This window comes from Neofelis nebulosa, chromosome 5 (genome assembly GCF_028018385.1).
Source record: "Neofelis nebulosa isolate mNeoNeb1 chromosome 5, mNeoNeb1.pri, whole genome shotgun sequence".
Classification (NCBI taxonomy): Eukaryota; Metazoa; Chordata; class Mammalia; order Carnivora; family Felidae; genus Neofelis; species Neofelis nebulosa.
Genome location: NC_080786.1, coordinates 10288959 through 10304434, shown reverse-complemented (window position 1 = coordinate 10304434; position 15476 = coordinate 10288959). Strand labels below are relative to the sequence as shown.

At 49.1% G+C, this 15476-nt stretch overlaps 2 protein-coding genes across 9 annotated transcripts in view; one reads left to right on the top strand and one right to left on the bottom strand.

Annotated features, from left to right (window-relative positions):
- The window catches only part of LOC131511675 (5-beta-cholestane-3-alpha,7-alpha-diol 12-alpha-hydroxylase), a 6006-nt gene extending 4033 nt beyond the window's left edge, over positions 1 to 1973 (top strand). The window contains exon 3 of the mRNA XM_058729609.1: positions 1 to 1973. Within this exon, the coding sequence (XP_058585592.1) occupies positions 1 to 231 (231 nt within the window). The 3' untranslated portion in view covers positions 232 to 1973.
- Positions 675 to 15476, bottom strand: part of ACKR2 (atypical chemokine receptor 2) — a 60969-nt gene continuing 46167 nt past the window's right edge. For all 8 annotated transcript variants that reach the window (XM_058729604.1, XM_058729600.1, XM_058729601.1 and 5 more), the window contains one exon: positions 675 to 6331. In XM_058729604.1, coding sequence (XP_058585587.1) covers positions 5142 to 6302 — 1161 coding nt within the window. In that variant the 5' untranslated portion in view covers positions 6303 to 6331 and the 3' untranslated portion in view covers positions 675 to 5141. The remainder of the gene's footprint in view (positions 6332 to 15476) is intronic.

Genomic DNA, 15476 nt, shown 5'->3' with positions numbered 1-15476 from the left:
ATCCACCACTATACCATGCCGTGGGGCTCGGGTGTCTCCATCTGCCCTGGGAGGTTCTTGGCCCTCAGTGAGATGAAGCTTTTTGTCCTGCTCATGGTCACATACTTTGACCTGGAACTAGTGGATCCTGATACACCTGTGCCACCCGTGGACCCCCGGCGCTGGGGCTTTGGCACCACACAGCCGAGCCGTGAGGTGCGGTTCCGCTACCGCCTGCGTCCTGCCAAGTGAGCTCCGCCAAGGGGGCCGCGGGCCTGGCCAGGGAGGCTCCCTTAGGGTCTTGGCCTCCTCTCACCCCTCTGAAGCCCCACCCTCGCCTCCGGTTCTGTGATACCTCCTACCGGTGTCCTGGTCGCCTTCCTTGCTCTCTGGTTTTCCTCTAGCCACCTGATGGGCTTATCTTTCTCTCTTGAAACACCGTCTCTCACCGTGGGTTCCGCAGAACCTTCCTCTCATATGAAGTCCAGGGGAAGGGGGGGAAATCTGGGGGAAACTTAGTTGGGGGAATGATGGCATAGCTTGATGAGTCTTGCCGTACAGAAACCAGTCATCATGAGTAACACAGTGTCCTGCAAATGTTAACCTCCACCCTCCCACCTCACTGTATTATCTTCCTCAATGCTTACTCCACATCCTGTGGAATTCAGGTTCATCAAAAGCAATACGAGGCAAGCCACATGTGTAATTTTTAATTTCCTAGTTGATACATTTTTTTTAGAAGGTAAAAAGAAACAGGTGAAGTTAATGTTTATAATATACTTATAGCCCAATAGATCAAAAATATTAGCATTTCAATATGTCAGTATAAGAACATTAGTAAAAATATGTATTTTTTAGTAACATTGGGACAAACTATGTATATAAAACATTAGTAAAAAAATATATATATATATATCTATATCTTTTTTTAAATTTCTTTTTGTGTGTGTGTTGCCTTCAAAATCTGGTACGTACTTTTTACCCTTACAGTGTATCTCACTTCAGACTAGCCACATTCTAGTGCTCACCAACCACATGTGGCTAGTGGCTCCTGAATTAGATAGAGCAGGTCTGGAGAAACGCTGCCTTTCACATAGGAGTTATTCAAGCCCCCCCCCCCCCTCAGTGCCCTTGTCTCCCCTCCACACTCCCACCTCAGGGTGGTCTCAACCCCCCCTGTGGTCTCCACAACCACAGGTGAGTTCAGAGCTCTCTCCTACTTCCAGACCCTCAATCTCCCCGCTGGGGTCCCACAGCACCTCTGACTCAGTTTGGCCCACACAGAACTCAGCATCTGTCTCCCCACCTCTGTCCTGAACCACCTCCTTCTCCGGATTACACTGCCTGCCTCTGCTCAGGACACCACCACCCACCCCATCCCCCAGGACAGATCTGGGAGAAACCTGATCTCCTCCCCACTCTCACCCACATACAATCAGGCCCCAGTTCTGTCAGTTCAACCCTCTGTCGTGCCTCCGAAACTGTCCTCTTTTCCCCAGCCCCACTGCCATTCCTATGACTCAGCACTCTGCACACCAGGCCTGCCTGGCCCTCTGTGCACCCAGCTTGCCAGAGACCTTTCGCCAGACCTTTTGCCTGTCACACTTTCACTTTTCTGGTTCCCCGTCGCCTCCGTGCACCTAACATTTAAATTTTGCCACAGTTGATCCCAAATGTTCAATCCATGCAATTCAGCCTTGCCAACTTTCTCCAGTGGAACTGTCTGGAAAGTACAGTTGCTTGCTTTTTACTGCCAACCTGGAGGCCTTCCTGGATCTCACCCATTCCAGTCTCTGGCCAGAAATGGGCTTCCTCCCCTGAGGCTCCCCTGACACAGCTTGTGTCCCAGCACATCTGTTACTTGTTGTTGCTCTCTGTTTCCTGCTTTCCTCCTCCTGCCCCCTCCCCCGGACCGCAGCCCACAGGGCTTGGTATCTTATTACTTCATCCCTGACCCCCAATTCCCTAAATGGAGATTAAATGATAGAAAATTGGCTCAGTCTCAGCTACTTTACTTCATGTCCTCAAATCATTTCCTTCCCCTCCCTGGCCTCACTCAGCTTCCTGGCATGTGAAATGGAGACAGTCCCATTGCCAGGCCTGCCTACCAGGGCTGGGAGTGCTGCTACCAGAGCCACAGCTGGCTGATGGCAGGGCATGGCTGCGGCTGGGGCTGGGACAGGAGGAGCAGTGACTGGGAGCTGGCGTAGGGTCCTGGAGAAGGGAGGCCGGGCAGCAGAGACCCCCCTGCAAGGATGCCTAGTGGGGCTTCTCTCCACTCACCTCTCCCAAATCTGTGACTGGCCTCTTGCATTTTTTTGAGGCTGGCTGTTCTGCCCTGAGTTTTGCCAAGATAACAGGCTATTAGAGTAACTCAGGCAAGGGCTGGGGCTGGGGCTGGGGCTGGAGGCAGGAGTCTGTCCCCACTAGCTATGTGACCGTGGGCCAGAGTCTGCCTTCCTCTGGGTCTAACTGCCCCCAAATGACAACCTCTGTCTAGAGCCTGACAGAGCTCTGACTGCCTTGGAGAAGCCAGGATATCCTAACCTATCCCACAAGGGGCCAGGAGCACAAGAAGAGACACACAGGGAGAACAGGGGAGGGAGAAGGGGACTGAGAGGCTAGAAACCACCATGGAGAGCTTATCAATGACCTCCCCACACAGCCAGGCCCTGTGCCAGAGCAGGTATTGGGATACAGGCAAAGATGCAGGGCCTTCACACACCTCCTGGGCACTGCTCAGGTGCTACACACCCTCATTTTCCCTATACCCAAAGACATCTAGACCAAGGGCCTGGCCTGTCAACAGGCTGGGGGGCAGGACTGAGGGCCCAAATCCATTAAGTCAAGACCAAGAGGTCTCAACTGAGAGTGATCTCCCAGGAACTGCATGTTTGAGGGTATACCTGGGACCAAGGGAAGCCTCAGTGGGTCAGAGGTGTGGGGTGACTACAAGTATACCGTCCCACAGCCCATAACAACAGGCCTCCCAGGAAGCAGTGAGCACCCAGGATTATAGTGTGCATGTAGGGGCCAATGCCCAGCTGCGGGCACAGGAGGGGCCCATGGCACCTGTAGTCCTACGCCCCTTGCATGGGGACTGGACACACTCTCTGCAAGGACCACCCTTCCTTCCCTAGCAAGGACCCTGAGGCAGTAGGAAGATTGAGACCCCCAAGGATACATCTAATCACTACCTGTCCTGACACAACAGTCCTGACCCCCAAATCCTCATTTCTGCACCAAATTTTTTTCTCCCTCAAAGAAAAGCCCACTATGTGTATTCTCTAAGGATAGCCTATCACAAAGTAAGATCAGAGATGGCATGCCAAAGGTGGAACTGCAGGTACCTGGGAAAGAAAAATATTTTTTCCATAAGCAGTAATAGCTGTAAACCCTCAAACCACATTTCACAGGGTAGAGGCAGAGCCATGCCTGTCCCTCTCCCTGGGTCAGCCAGGGGAAGAGTCCATCTTGCCACAGAGTCTGAGGACCAAGAGAATCCTGGGAGCTTTCCTGGAAAGGCGTGAGCAGTGTAGCCAGCAAACTAGGCCTTTGGGTGGGCAGACGGAGAGCAGCAGGAGGAACCGAGGTGCGGACTGGGAAGTAAGGTCAGGATGAAGAGGTCTCTGTCCTGGCCTGGGCTGTGAGAGCCCAGCTCCAACTTGCTTCCTGACCAGTGCCTTCTGTGCTGTAGTCAGAGCCCTTGCTATGGTCAGCTGCAGTACATGGCAACTAGGACAGTGAGAGGGATCGAGGGGTCACTGGTGGCCACCCTTTCCCCTGCCCCTTGGGCACTGGCTTCAGGGCACTTCTTATATACCTGTTGTTTGCAGAGAGCACATACCCACACTTACACAGCTAGAGAAAGACACATAGGAACACACAGACACAAGGCCCATAGGACACAGTGACACATTCATGTCAGATCCACATAGCTATATGTACTATGCACAGCCCACACAGCAACACAGACATGTGCACATAGACTACACGTACACACATCTGCCAGTGCTGGGGATAAGCCCTGCTAGGTGTCCCTTGGCTGGCATACCTTATCCCATCTCATCTATGCATCATGGATCCGATGTCAGAGACTCTGGGTACCTAGACCCAGTTGGTACAGCTCAGGCTGTATCTCATCAGTCAGGCTGCTATGTGGGCAGGACTGAGGTCCCTTGTGCACCAGATTTCAGGAGCTCCAAAATAGAACCCCACTCCCCCACATCCTCAAACAAATCATCACCTTCAGATACAGAGCTTCATTTCCCAGGGCACCAATGGAGCTCAGAGTCCTTCCTGACAGTGGGACTCTGGGGCCTTAGGAGAGACAGCTAAAGAACAAGGATGAGGAGACAGCTGGCTGAAAAAATGATCCCTGTTACACAAGAAAGTGGGCAAGCACAAAACATAGAGGTGGGAATGTGTAAGAGACAAGGGGTACCTGGTGTCCAGGAAGTGAAAAGGAATGACGGACTATAAAGGTAAGATGGCGTATGGGATTCTACGTGTGAAAGCTCCAGCCCTGAAGCCAGACGAAAAATTTAGACTTGATTGTGCAGGCCCCAGGGACCCTTGAAGGCTCCAGAGAGGGGCACGGGAAGCACAAGAAGGAAGAGCCTCCTGGACTGCCATGTTCACCTGGCGTCCCCCCTGCTGACTCTCATGTTCCTGGGAAGTTCCCCAGGTGGGGCACTTCCAGGCCCTCCGGCTTGCCAGACCCTTGGCAGTGCCATCAGAGCTGTGACATCAAACGATACTGCAACAGTATTTTCCCAGCTGAGCTACCGGGAAGAGGGCACACTGGTGGGTGGCAAGCCTTGGACTACTCTGAGGAAGACGGCAGTGATGGCTGAGGGTGGGTGATCATGCTGGCTGCTGGGAGCAGATTAGGTGACAGGACATAGCATGATGATAAGAAGCACAGAGGTCAGTTAGGACACTACTGTAGCGATTCATGCAAGAGAGTATGATTTCCTGGAAGGCAATAAAGAAAGTGAAAGGAAGAGGCAGGAGTAAGTAAATGCTGCTGATGGTTGAGAACGGAGAACTGACCACTGGGTTTGACAACATGGTCCATGAGGCCCTTGAAGAGAGGACTTTGGGTGGATGCCCAACTGAGCTGGGTCCCATCCACTCTCACCAGACTGTGGTATGGCCACTCAGGCTTCATTTTCTCCCGTGTCATTCATGTCGGGGGAGTGCTCAGCCTGCCTCTCCCCAAGGTCATTCATGCCAGTCATTTCTTCTTGGGCAGTGAGCGTGCTACTCTCAGAACAGCTGGACAGTGGGGCCTGTGCAGGGCGAGGTGCCTGGTTGTGCCGGAGCACAGTGATGAGGAAAGCCTTCAGGTACCCGCGGAAGTGGCGGCTGGAGAAGGCATAGAGAATGGGGGTGAGGCAGCAGTGAAGGAAGGCAATGCTCTCTGTCACCTGCAGGGCATAGTCTAAGTGCTGGCTAACCTTGCAGTCCCCAAAGACTTGCAGGTCCAGCAGTGAGTGCAGAAACAAGGTGAGGTTGTATGGGAACCACAGCACAAAGAAGGCCACCACAAGGGCTACGACTATCTTCAGAGCCCGGCCCTGGCCTGGGGGCCTCAGCCTGACCAGCACAGAGCCAATGCGGGAGTAGAAGAAGATCATGACAAGGAGTGGAAGGAGAAACCCCAGGAGGTTCTGCTGGAAACGGAGAAAGAGCTTCCAGATGGTCCCATGTCCTCCGAAATCTGCATAGCAGTTCCACACGCCTGTGGGGTTTTCATGTGTCTGCACAAAGACCATGTCAGGGATGGAGACAGCCAGGGCCACAGTCCATACCATGGCAGCCAGGAGCAGACTTTTGGCCCGGGTCCTCAGTCTGTGGTGGGGCTGAGTGTGGACGATCTCCAGGTACTTGTCCAGGCTCATGTAGCTAATGAAGAAGATGCCACTGTAGAAGTTGATGGTATAGAGGGTGCTCACCATCTTGCATAAGAAACTCCCAAAGACCCAATGCCAGGCCACAGAGATGCCCCAGAAAGGCAGTGTCACCACAAACAGGAGGTTGGAGATGGCCAGGTTCAGCAGATAGACCTCAGTCATCCGCCTGCGAGGCATGTACCGGAGCAAGACCACTAGAAGAAAGAGGTTTCCGCCCAAACCCAGCACAAAGATCAGGCTGTAGAAGACTGGCAGGAAGATCCTGCTAAAGGACATCACCTCATCCTTCCGGCAGAGCATGAAGGCCACACTGTCCAGGTAGTACTCGTAGTCATAGAAGGAGCTGCTGTTCTCAGAACTGGCAACCTCAGTGGTAGGCGGCAGAGGGGAGGCGGTGGAGGCCATGTCAGGAGGACACGCCCAGTTCTGGAGCTCTGTGGACCAGACAGAGTACAGTGGGAGAGGAATAAGATGAAACCAGGCACTCTCTACCTCTCTCCAAACCCGCTTTTACTGCTGCTCTGGGAGGCCCAGCAGACTCTTCACGTTGACCTCAGTACCTGTAGGTCAGCGAGGAAGAGCACAAGTGTGGGGAACCTGAGCCTACCACTTTAGCCATGCCACCCTGGGTGGGTAGCTTAACCTCAGATGTTCTCACAGGACTCACTTATTTCATTATGGCTTCTCCTCTTTATTTTCCCCTTCATCATTTAAAAGAACTGATACGACCCAGTAATTGTACTACTAGCTATTTATCCAAGGGATACAGGTGTGCTGTTTTGAAGGGGCACATGCACCCCAGTGTTTACAGCAGTGCTATCGACAATAGCCAAAGTATGGAAAGAGCCCAACTGTCCATCGACAGATAAAGAAGATGTGATGTATACACACAATGCAATATTACTTGGTGATCAAAAAGAATGAAATCTTGCCATCTGCAATTATGTGGACAGAACTAGAGTATATTATGCTAAGTGAAATTAGAGAAAGACAAATATATGACTTCACTCATAGGTGGAACTTAAGTTACAAAACTGATGAACATAAGGGAAGGGAAGCAAAAACAATATAAAATAGGGAGGGGACAAAACATAAGAGACTTTTAAATACAGAGGACAAACAGTGGGTTGCGAGAGGTGTTGTGGGTGGGGGATGGGATAAATGGGTGATGGGCATTAAGGAAGACACACTGTATTCTACTCCGGAAATCATTATTACACTATATGCTAACTAACTTGGATGTAAATTTAAAAAATAATAAAAATTTTTAAAAAGAACTGATAATATCTTTCAGATTTTTCTTTATTACTTAGAGAATACCAATTCACCTATGTACTGTATCACCATACTTTTCCTCATGTGTGGCTTGTGGTTGTTTTTTTTTTTTTTTTTTTAAACAAATGCTTGTCTTCAGTAGGATTTGTTTTATCCATAAATGTCTAGTGTGCTCAGTCTGGCTTTTAATTTTTTTGACCTCTGTCGCCTAAGGATTTCCCTTGCTTTTGTTATTTTTAAAATATTTTAAAATATTAAAAATATTTTATTACAAATATTTAGTTTTATATCAATATTTTTATTTATAAGTATTCAATATTTTTAACATATTTTATCCAGTATATCTAGGTTTGTAGCAGAAAGGTGTGAGCCATCATGTTGAGAGGCTCAGAACCTACTAAACCTTTCCATTCCTCAGTTTCCCCATCTGTAAAATGATAATGATAATAATAATAGTGCCTACTTCATGGGGTTCTTGTGAGGCTTAAAAATTATCATTCACTTCAGAGCATGTCACACTCCATGAAGAGTGCCCAGAACATAGCAGGCCCTCAGTAAATGTTAGCTTAAAATGTTGCTTTGTTGAGAACAGAGTCCATCATCTTTCCTCCAGCCTCTTCTCTCCTGCGTCTACCTAACTGAACGGCACCACTGACTCAGTCACCTAAGACTGAAACATAGGAGACGTCCCAGATTCCTTCCTCACTCCCTCACCACCATCCTGTGAGTCTCTACCTCCTTACTGCTTTTTGAAAATGTCCAACATTTCTAAGACTCATAAAAATACATACATGATATTCTTTTAATAGAATTAAAACAAATGAAACAAATACTTTGCAGGAGTTCAAAAAGATGAATGCGAAAGCTTGGGAATGATAGGGACAACATTCAAGATGGTGGCTGCCTGGGCAGAAGCCCAAAGCATGGGATGAGGGCAGGTCAGTGCAGTGGTTTCCCCTCAGAGCAGTGGTTTCCCAGGTTTTAACTGTATTATTAAAAATAATTTTGGGGGTGCCTGGGTGGCTCAGTCGGTTGAGCGACTGACTACAGCTCAGGTCACGATCTCACGGTTTGTGGGTTCGAGCCCCGCGTCAGGCTCTGTACTGACAGCTCAGAACCTGGAGCCTGCTTCAGATTCTGTGTCTCCCTCTCTCTCTGCCCCTCCCCCACTCATGCTCTGTCTCTCTCTGTCTCAGAAATAAATAAACATTAAAAGAAATTTTTAAAAATAATAATTTTTAAGGGGTGCCTGGTGGCTCAGTTGGTTGAGCTCAGGTCACAATCCCAGGGTCATGGGCTCTGAGCTGGGTGTGGACTGCTTAAGATTCTCTCTCTCTCTCTCTCTCTCTCTCTCTCTCTCTCTCTCTCTCCCTCTCTCTCTCTCTTCCCCCCGCCCCGCCTCTCCCCTCCTCATATGTGCATACTCTCTCTCAAAAAAAATAGAATATATAAAAATAATTTTTAAGAGAGACCTTCACATGAACCAGTGATAAGAATTATGCTCAATTCTGTTGTGTGTTCCAGGAGAGAGACTTCAGGTTCAACACATTAGACTGTTCACCAGTGAAGAAGAGGGTTTTGAAGGAGAGAGGTAGGAGATAAAAAAGAATACATGACTCTGGCAGCAATCATGCATGGCCTCCAGAGTGGGGCCTAGAGGCTGGTGACAATGGTTCATAAACCAAGAAATACAAATCAAGCCCACTTTATACCTTTGTGTTTTATTTTTTATTCTTTGATTAAAGTGAGGTGGAACTTTTTAATGTGTTCAGTGCCAGTTTGTATTTCTTTTGTGAATAATTTATTGTTTTAATGGGTGGGATTCTCATTTCATAAGAGGTTTTATATGGTAAGGATTTAGCTTTTTACATATATATGGCAAACATTTTCCCCAGTCCTTCCTGGAAGTTTTGTCTATTTTTTTTTCCAGGTAGAATTCTGCAGGAAATATTGACTCAGGCCCTCAGCTGACTCTTCTAAGTATCCGCAACATTGGGACCTCACAGCTGATGGAAATATACAATGCTGCTGAGGCAGAACTTCTCCCAGGGAGTCCCTGAAGTCCTCCTACTCATTGAGCCTCTGCACCACCCTTGGGCTCCTATGAAATGGAATCTGGGCCAGATATTGGGAAAATCACACACATGTCCTGTCCCCATCCAGGAGCTCAGCCTGGGCAGCTTTATATAGGGCTGGGCTCCTGACTGGCCAGAAACTTCACCCTGTGCCTTCCTTTCCTGGTTCTCCACTCCCCTCCTGTGCATCTAGGGCCTCCGGTCCCTGAGCCCCTCCCTTTCCTGGGCAGCAGTATGGACGCCCCTAGCACATGGCTGGTGTCAGGAGTCCATGAGCTGCTGTGGTGGGAGGAGGGAGTACTCTTCTGCACTTGGGACTGATTAGGGATTATTTTTTAAAATATTTATTTTTATTTTGGGAAGAGTGCAAGTGGGGAAAGGGCAGAGAGAGGGGAACAGAGGATCAGAAGCAGGCTCTGTGCTGACAGGTTGACAGTAGTAAGCCCAGTGTGGAAATTGAACTTACAAACTGTGAGATCATGACCTGAGCTGAAGTCAGACGCTCAACCACTGAGCAACCCAGGTGCCCCTTAGGGATGATTAATCAGAAGTTGTTGCTAATTAAATATCGGCTCTTCTGGTCTAGCATTACTGACGTTGATCGTGACCTGGCTTCTCAAAGTCCCTGCTTTAATAAACAACCAAGTCAGATGACTGCTTTGATCAAAGTCAGAGGTCAGGGTCAGCAGGCTCCAGGCTGGCCCAGGCCACCTTTACAAGGCTCCTTCCAACTGAAACACTGTTCCCTTCCCTCTCAGGGCCTCTGGCCTCCTGATCTTTCACTCTGGGAATCTTTCCAGGTCTTCTTGACCTCTGGGAATCTTTCCAGGTCTTCTTGACCTCTGGGACCACCAGCCCCTCCCATAACTCTCACCAATAATGTTAACAACAATGACAGCATCAGGGAACACCCCCATGTGCCTGTGATAATTGGTCAGGCACCTTCACAGCCACTATGACCGGCCTGTAAGGCAAATCAGGAAGGAACTGTCAGCCCCATTTAATCCAGGAGGGGATTACTTTTCCACAATCACATAGCTGAGCTGTATCTGAATCCCAGGTTTTAGACACTAGAAACAGTGCCTTGACCCTGGTGCCATCCCATCCCCGTCCTCTGTTTTGCCCTATCCAACAGTCACCAAAAGGGGCCACTTGAGAAATGTGTGATTTGGTCTCAGGAGATTCTGACTGCCCAGGATACTGCCCTCAGTGGCTGGTCTAGCCTCTGTAGACTTCACTATTAATACCCCCAAGGCTTTACTGAACCTCCTTGTGAAACATAGCCTCCCTATGGTCAATGGAATAATGGCCTCTCAATGATACCCACATCCTAATCCCTAAAACCTGTGAATATGTTACCTGATATGTCAAAAGGGACTTTACAGATGTGATTAAGGCAGGCCCAATGTAATCACAAGGGTCATTATAAGAGGGACATAAAAGTGTCCAAATCAGAGAGTGAGGGTGGAAACAGGTCAGAGCGATGCAGTTATAAGACAAAGAATGCAGGCAGCCTCTAGAAACTGGTAGAAGCAAGGAACAGATTCTTGCTGAGCCTCCAGAAGAAACGTAGCCCTGCTGACCCATTTTAGACTTCTGACCTCTAGAACTTTGAGATAGGAAATGTGTGTTGTTTTAAGCCACTGAATTTGAGGCGATTTGATACAGTGACAATAGGTAATACACTTCCTGTGACCCTCTCTTTTCCCATCAGTTTCTCAGACTGAGGGAGTGAGTGAGCATCGCATCCACCTCCTTCAACTCACAGGTGGGGAACTTGAGACTCAAAGAAGGGGAACAACTTATACAAAGCATACAGTGAGTGATCAGTGGCCACACTGAAACATGACCACCATGTTCCTGACTGCCCTTCAGGTCTCTGTTAACTGACCCCTACCTGTCCCTCTAGACTCACTAGATTTTTTTCTTTTTTTCTTTTCACTTTTCCTTATTGTATGAATTCATTTGGTGTATCCAGCAATACCTTGAGAGGATTAAATGAGGGTATCAGTTATTCACATCCAGTATGAATTAGCAGTGTGAAGTTCTGCAGTGGAACTTTTGGGGGAATCTAGGAACTACCTAGAGAGGGAGGATTTAAAGAGGAGGGACAAGGGCGAGGTGAGCAGAGCTTCCCGTACACTGAGGACAAGGGCACAAAGGCAAACTACACCTTGTCTCTGGAGCAGTAACATCATCCTCTTTGTGACTTCCTGAGGCTGCTGGTCTGGACTAGCACCAGCTTTGACTCAGAAAGAATGTTTGGCTGGAGAATAATGTCTTCTCCTGAGGATCAAGGGCTCACCTCCCAAGGCCTCTCAGAGAAGTCATAGTTGAGGCAACAAGAGAGAGGATATTGCCATGTCCATCTAGACAAGAAGGCAGCCATGTTAGTTGAGCTCCTTCCATGAGCTGAATACTCAGATGCAATTTTCTCTTTTAATCCTTACCATAGTTCTGGGAAGCAGTACTGTTAGGATTCCCATTTTCCAGATGAGAAAACTGAGGTTTGGAATGGTGGAGTCCAATTGCCCACAGCTTCAGATCAGCAAATGATGGACCCCAGGTTGGATGGCCCCCATAGTACAAGGTAGAACGGGTGACACTTTCCCTCTAGCTCTCCTTTCAACACGGACCAAACCTGAATTTGAAGGATGGGCCTTTGGTAGGGGGACTTCTGACCTTAGCAACCAGTGGCAGAGAAGATTCAAAGTCATTAATGTGCTGAGGCAGCTCCCACAGGCTCATGAGAGCCAGTTATACAACATCTGGGAGGCATCCAACAAACAACCATGAAATTGACCAATTCTTCATTTGGGGATGAGTTGGTAGCTTGAAATTAGTCATGGTGGGAATATGTACACCGCGACAAATGCTACGAATTGGAGCTTCCTCTCCTTGCACGTGGCCTCCACCACTACCACTACCACTGAGAACTGGTTATGAAACCTTTACTGGCATACCCCTGATCAGGACCCCATGAAGCCTGACCTAATCCTGCCCATTTCACTATGTACCTGTCTGTGTCTCCCATCACTTTTTCCCCTCCACCTGCCACATCACCCCATGGCTGCCCTCCTCTCCAGCCAAGAACCCTTGGAGACAGGGCCACCCTGTCCCCTCTCACGTGCCCACGGCACAGCCATGCTGAGTGTGCTGCCCACAGTGCAGCTGTGACTAGCAAACAAATAAACAAGGTCAAATGTGACCCCAAAAAGGCCACACTAGCTTTCAAAATGTAAAACCAAGAATAACATCTGAAATCACTTCTAGCGAACAAAAATTATGCTGGCTTCCTCACAATTTGGAAATCATATCCTTTAAAATGCAACCTAAATTCTTCATTCCCAGAAGCCTGCCCGGGCCACTAGCCTGGTGTAACCCTTGCCCCAGCCCCCAAGCACTCACAGAAGGTCACTCTTCAGCCTTGGTACCTACCTCCTTTAGTACAGTTCCCTTTAGAGAATCGCTCGCCTCCTCTGCTAGACTGGGGACACCCAGGGGTTGGAACTCACCAGTACAGGGCTGGCACTTAGAGGCAGTCAACAAATGACCGTGGACCTCATCAGTACTGTCACCTCTTTTCATCCCTTCTTTTCTCACCTCATTTGTCCCTTGCCTGGTTTCCTGCCTTCCCTTACTGGTGCCCTGAACACAGCAGAGGCAAGACCCTCCTTCTGTGGGTCATTTTCCCAGCCTGGACCAGCCCTGCCACAGTGGCCTTGGGAGCCCCTGGCCATGCGGCATGTCCAGCCCACTGCTTGCACTCCAGCCATGTTCAAGTGCTATCTCCAGCTGGCACAGCCTCCCTAGACCAGTGTCACAGGATGTGCCCTCTGGCTACCCCCAGCTTCCTCCCTCAGGAGCTCCCCTAACTGCTCTGGGAGGACTGGGATGGAGACAGAGTCCGAAGGCCTGGACTCTACCCTGGCTCAGCTTGGAGTGAGCCCTCTGTGCCTCTAACTATGGTTTTCCCATTCTGCATTCCTGGCCTACCTGTGGCTGGAAAAGTTGAGGCAAGGGGCTATGAAATGACTCACTCTCTGACCACAGGGTCTGGCTGCGGAAAGTGCTCTGGCCTTAGGTTACAGGTAGAAGAAAACTTGCCTTTGGGGGAACTGGTAACAGTGATGGGATCACTCCAGTTTCCTCCTCCATTTGGGAAAACGCCAGATATTAACCTCTACTGTGTAATGACAATTACAACAATAGTAACACATACCCACCACTTACAGAGCACTTACCTTGGGCCAGGCTCTATTCTCAGAACTTGGCACGCATCCATTCATTTCATCCTCGCAATACCACTCAGAAGCAGGTACTATTATTATCTCAATTTTACATGTAAGGAAACATAGCCACAGAGAGGCTAAGGAACTTGCCCAAGGCCACACAGTTAGTTAGTAGCAGAGCTGGGATCTGAATCCAAGCTGAGTCTGGGCTAGCTCATTAAAAGACAGGGGTGAAGGATGGGAACTAGAGATGAAGAAGTGACAGGAGACCAGACTGCCATTGCTCAGGGTGCCTGAATGGAAGACTGGCTGTGGGGTTGATGGTACATGAATGAAAAACAGGAAAAGAACCAAGAGCCACACAAGGAGGACACGAGGAAAAGTGTCTAGTGCCTCAGGAATGGCACACCGGAAGAGAAATCATGAATAACCTATGGCGGGCGGGGGGGGGGGGGGGGAGGGGGTTGGGAAACTGGGACTCTGCTTCACCGCGTCATTTGGGATGCCCTTGGACTTAAACTTCAGGCCCTGCCAGCCCTAACATAAAGTCAAGGCTTCCATTCTGGAACCTGTGACTTGCACAAGCCTGTCTTCTCACCCATAAAATAAATAGCGCTTACAGCAAAGAATGTGGCGATGAGTAAATCTCATGCCATCTTTTTTTTTTTTAATGTGTATTTGTTTTTGAGAGGGAGAGAGAGAAGAGCTCAAGCAGGGGAAGGGCAGAGAGAGAGACGGAGACACAGAATCTGAAACAGGCTCCAGGCTCTGAGCTGTCAGCACAGAGCCCAACGTGGGGCTCGAACCCCAGAGCGGGGAGATCATGACCTGAGCTGAAATCGGATGCTTAGCTGACTGAGCTACCCAGGCGTCCCCCGTGCCTTCTTTATAACAGCTAACACCACAGAGCCTTGATGGTGTGCTGGGTGCTGGGGCAAGGAGCTGTACATGTATTAACTTATTTAATTCTCACATTTACCTTACAGAAGTTAAATATTATCATCAGCCCCATTTTCTAGCTGAAAACACTGAGACACAGAGAGATTAGGGAACTGGTCCAATGTCACCTGGCAAGGGAGTAAGTAGTAGGTCCAGGAACTGAAATCCAGAGTCCATGCTCTAGAACGCTAAGTTATACTGCCTCTCAAAGAAAATAACAGGCCAGTTGTAGACTCCCTCCTCCAAACTTTCTACGTATTCTTGTCCTCACTGCTCACAACAACCTTAGGAGATAAGCACTATTGTTATTTCCATTTTGTAAATGAGGAACTGAGGCTCAGAGAGGGGGAGTTACTTGCCCAAGGATACTCAGCAAGTGTGCTGCAGAGTCAGAAATTGAGTCCCTGCAGTTGGCTCCAGGGCCAGAGCCCTGGACCACACACTGGGAGCTCCACTGCTGTGAGCTCTCGCCTCAGACTCACGGGAAAGGACAGATGCCCTCTTCATGGTCCACTGTGGAAAGCACTGCATTTAAATTCATTGTGATGCACAAAACACTGTGAAAACAATAGTAACCGGTCCTGACGTGTACACGGGGCCCCTTACTTCTCCAGGCGCCTTTATATCCTGGCCCTCCAAGTCCTCCTGGCTCCCTTGTTACAGGCAGCATGTGTCACCTCCCCGGTTTCACAGAAAGCCCAGAGCCACACTCACTACCAGTTAGGCAGAGCTGACCTTAGAGCTCTGAATCTCCGAGCAGTGGACCATTACATGCTCTCCTTCTCTCTTTACTTTTCTAACATGTATTTTTCCTGCTTACAAAAATCATACATGCTCAATGTAAAATGTGGAAATGTAAGAGAAAAATAGAAAAGAGGCTAGCTGCCTCCAGGAATAGTCTCTGGGAATATTTTGGTAAATCTTGTCTGTTTTCATGCCCATGGCTCCATCCACTGCACTAAACCTCCCCGGATTTGTGGAATCACAGAGAGCCTGGCTGGAAAAGAGTGGCCTTGTCCGGTCCCCTGCAGGGCGTGAGTGCCTTTGAAGTCTCCTGA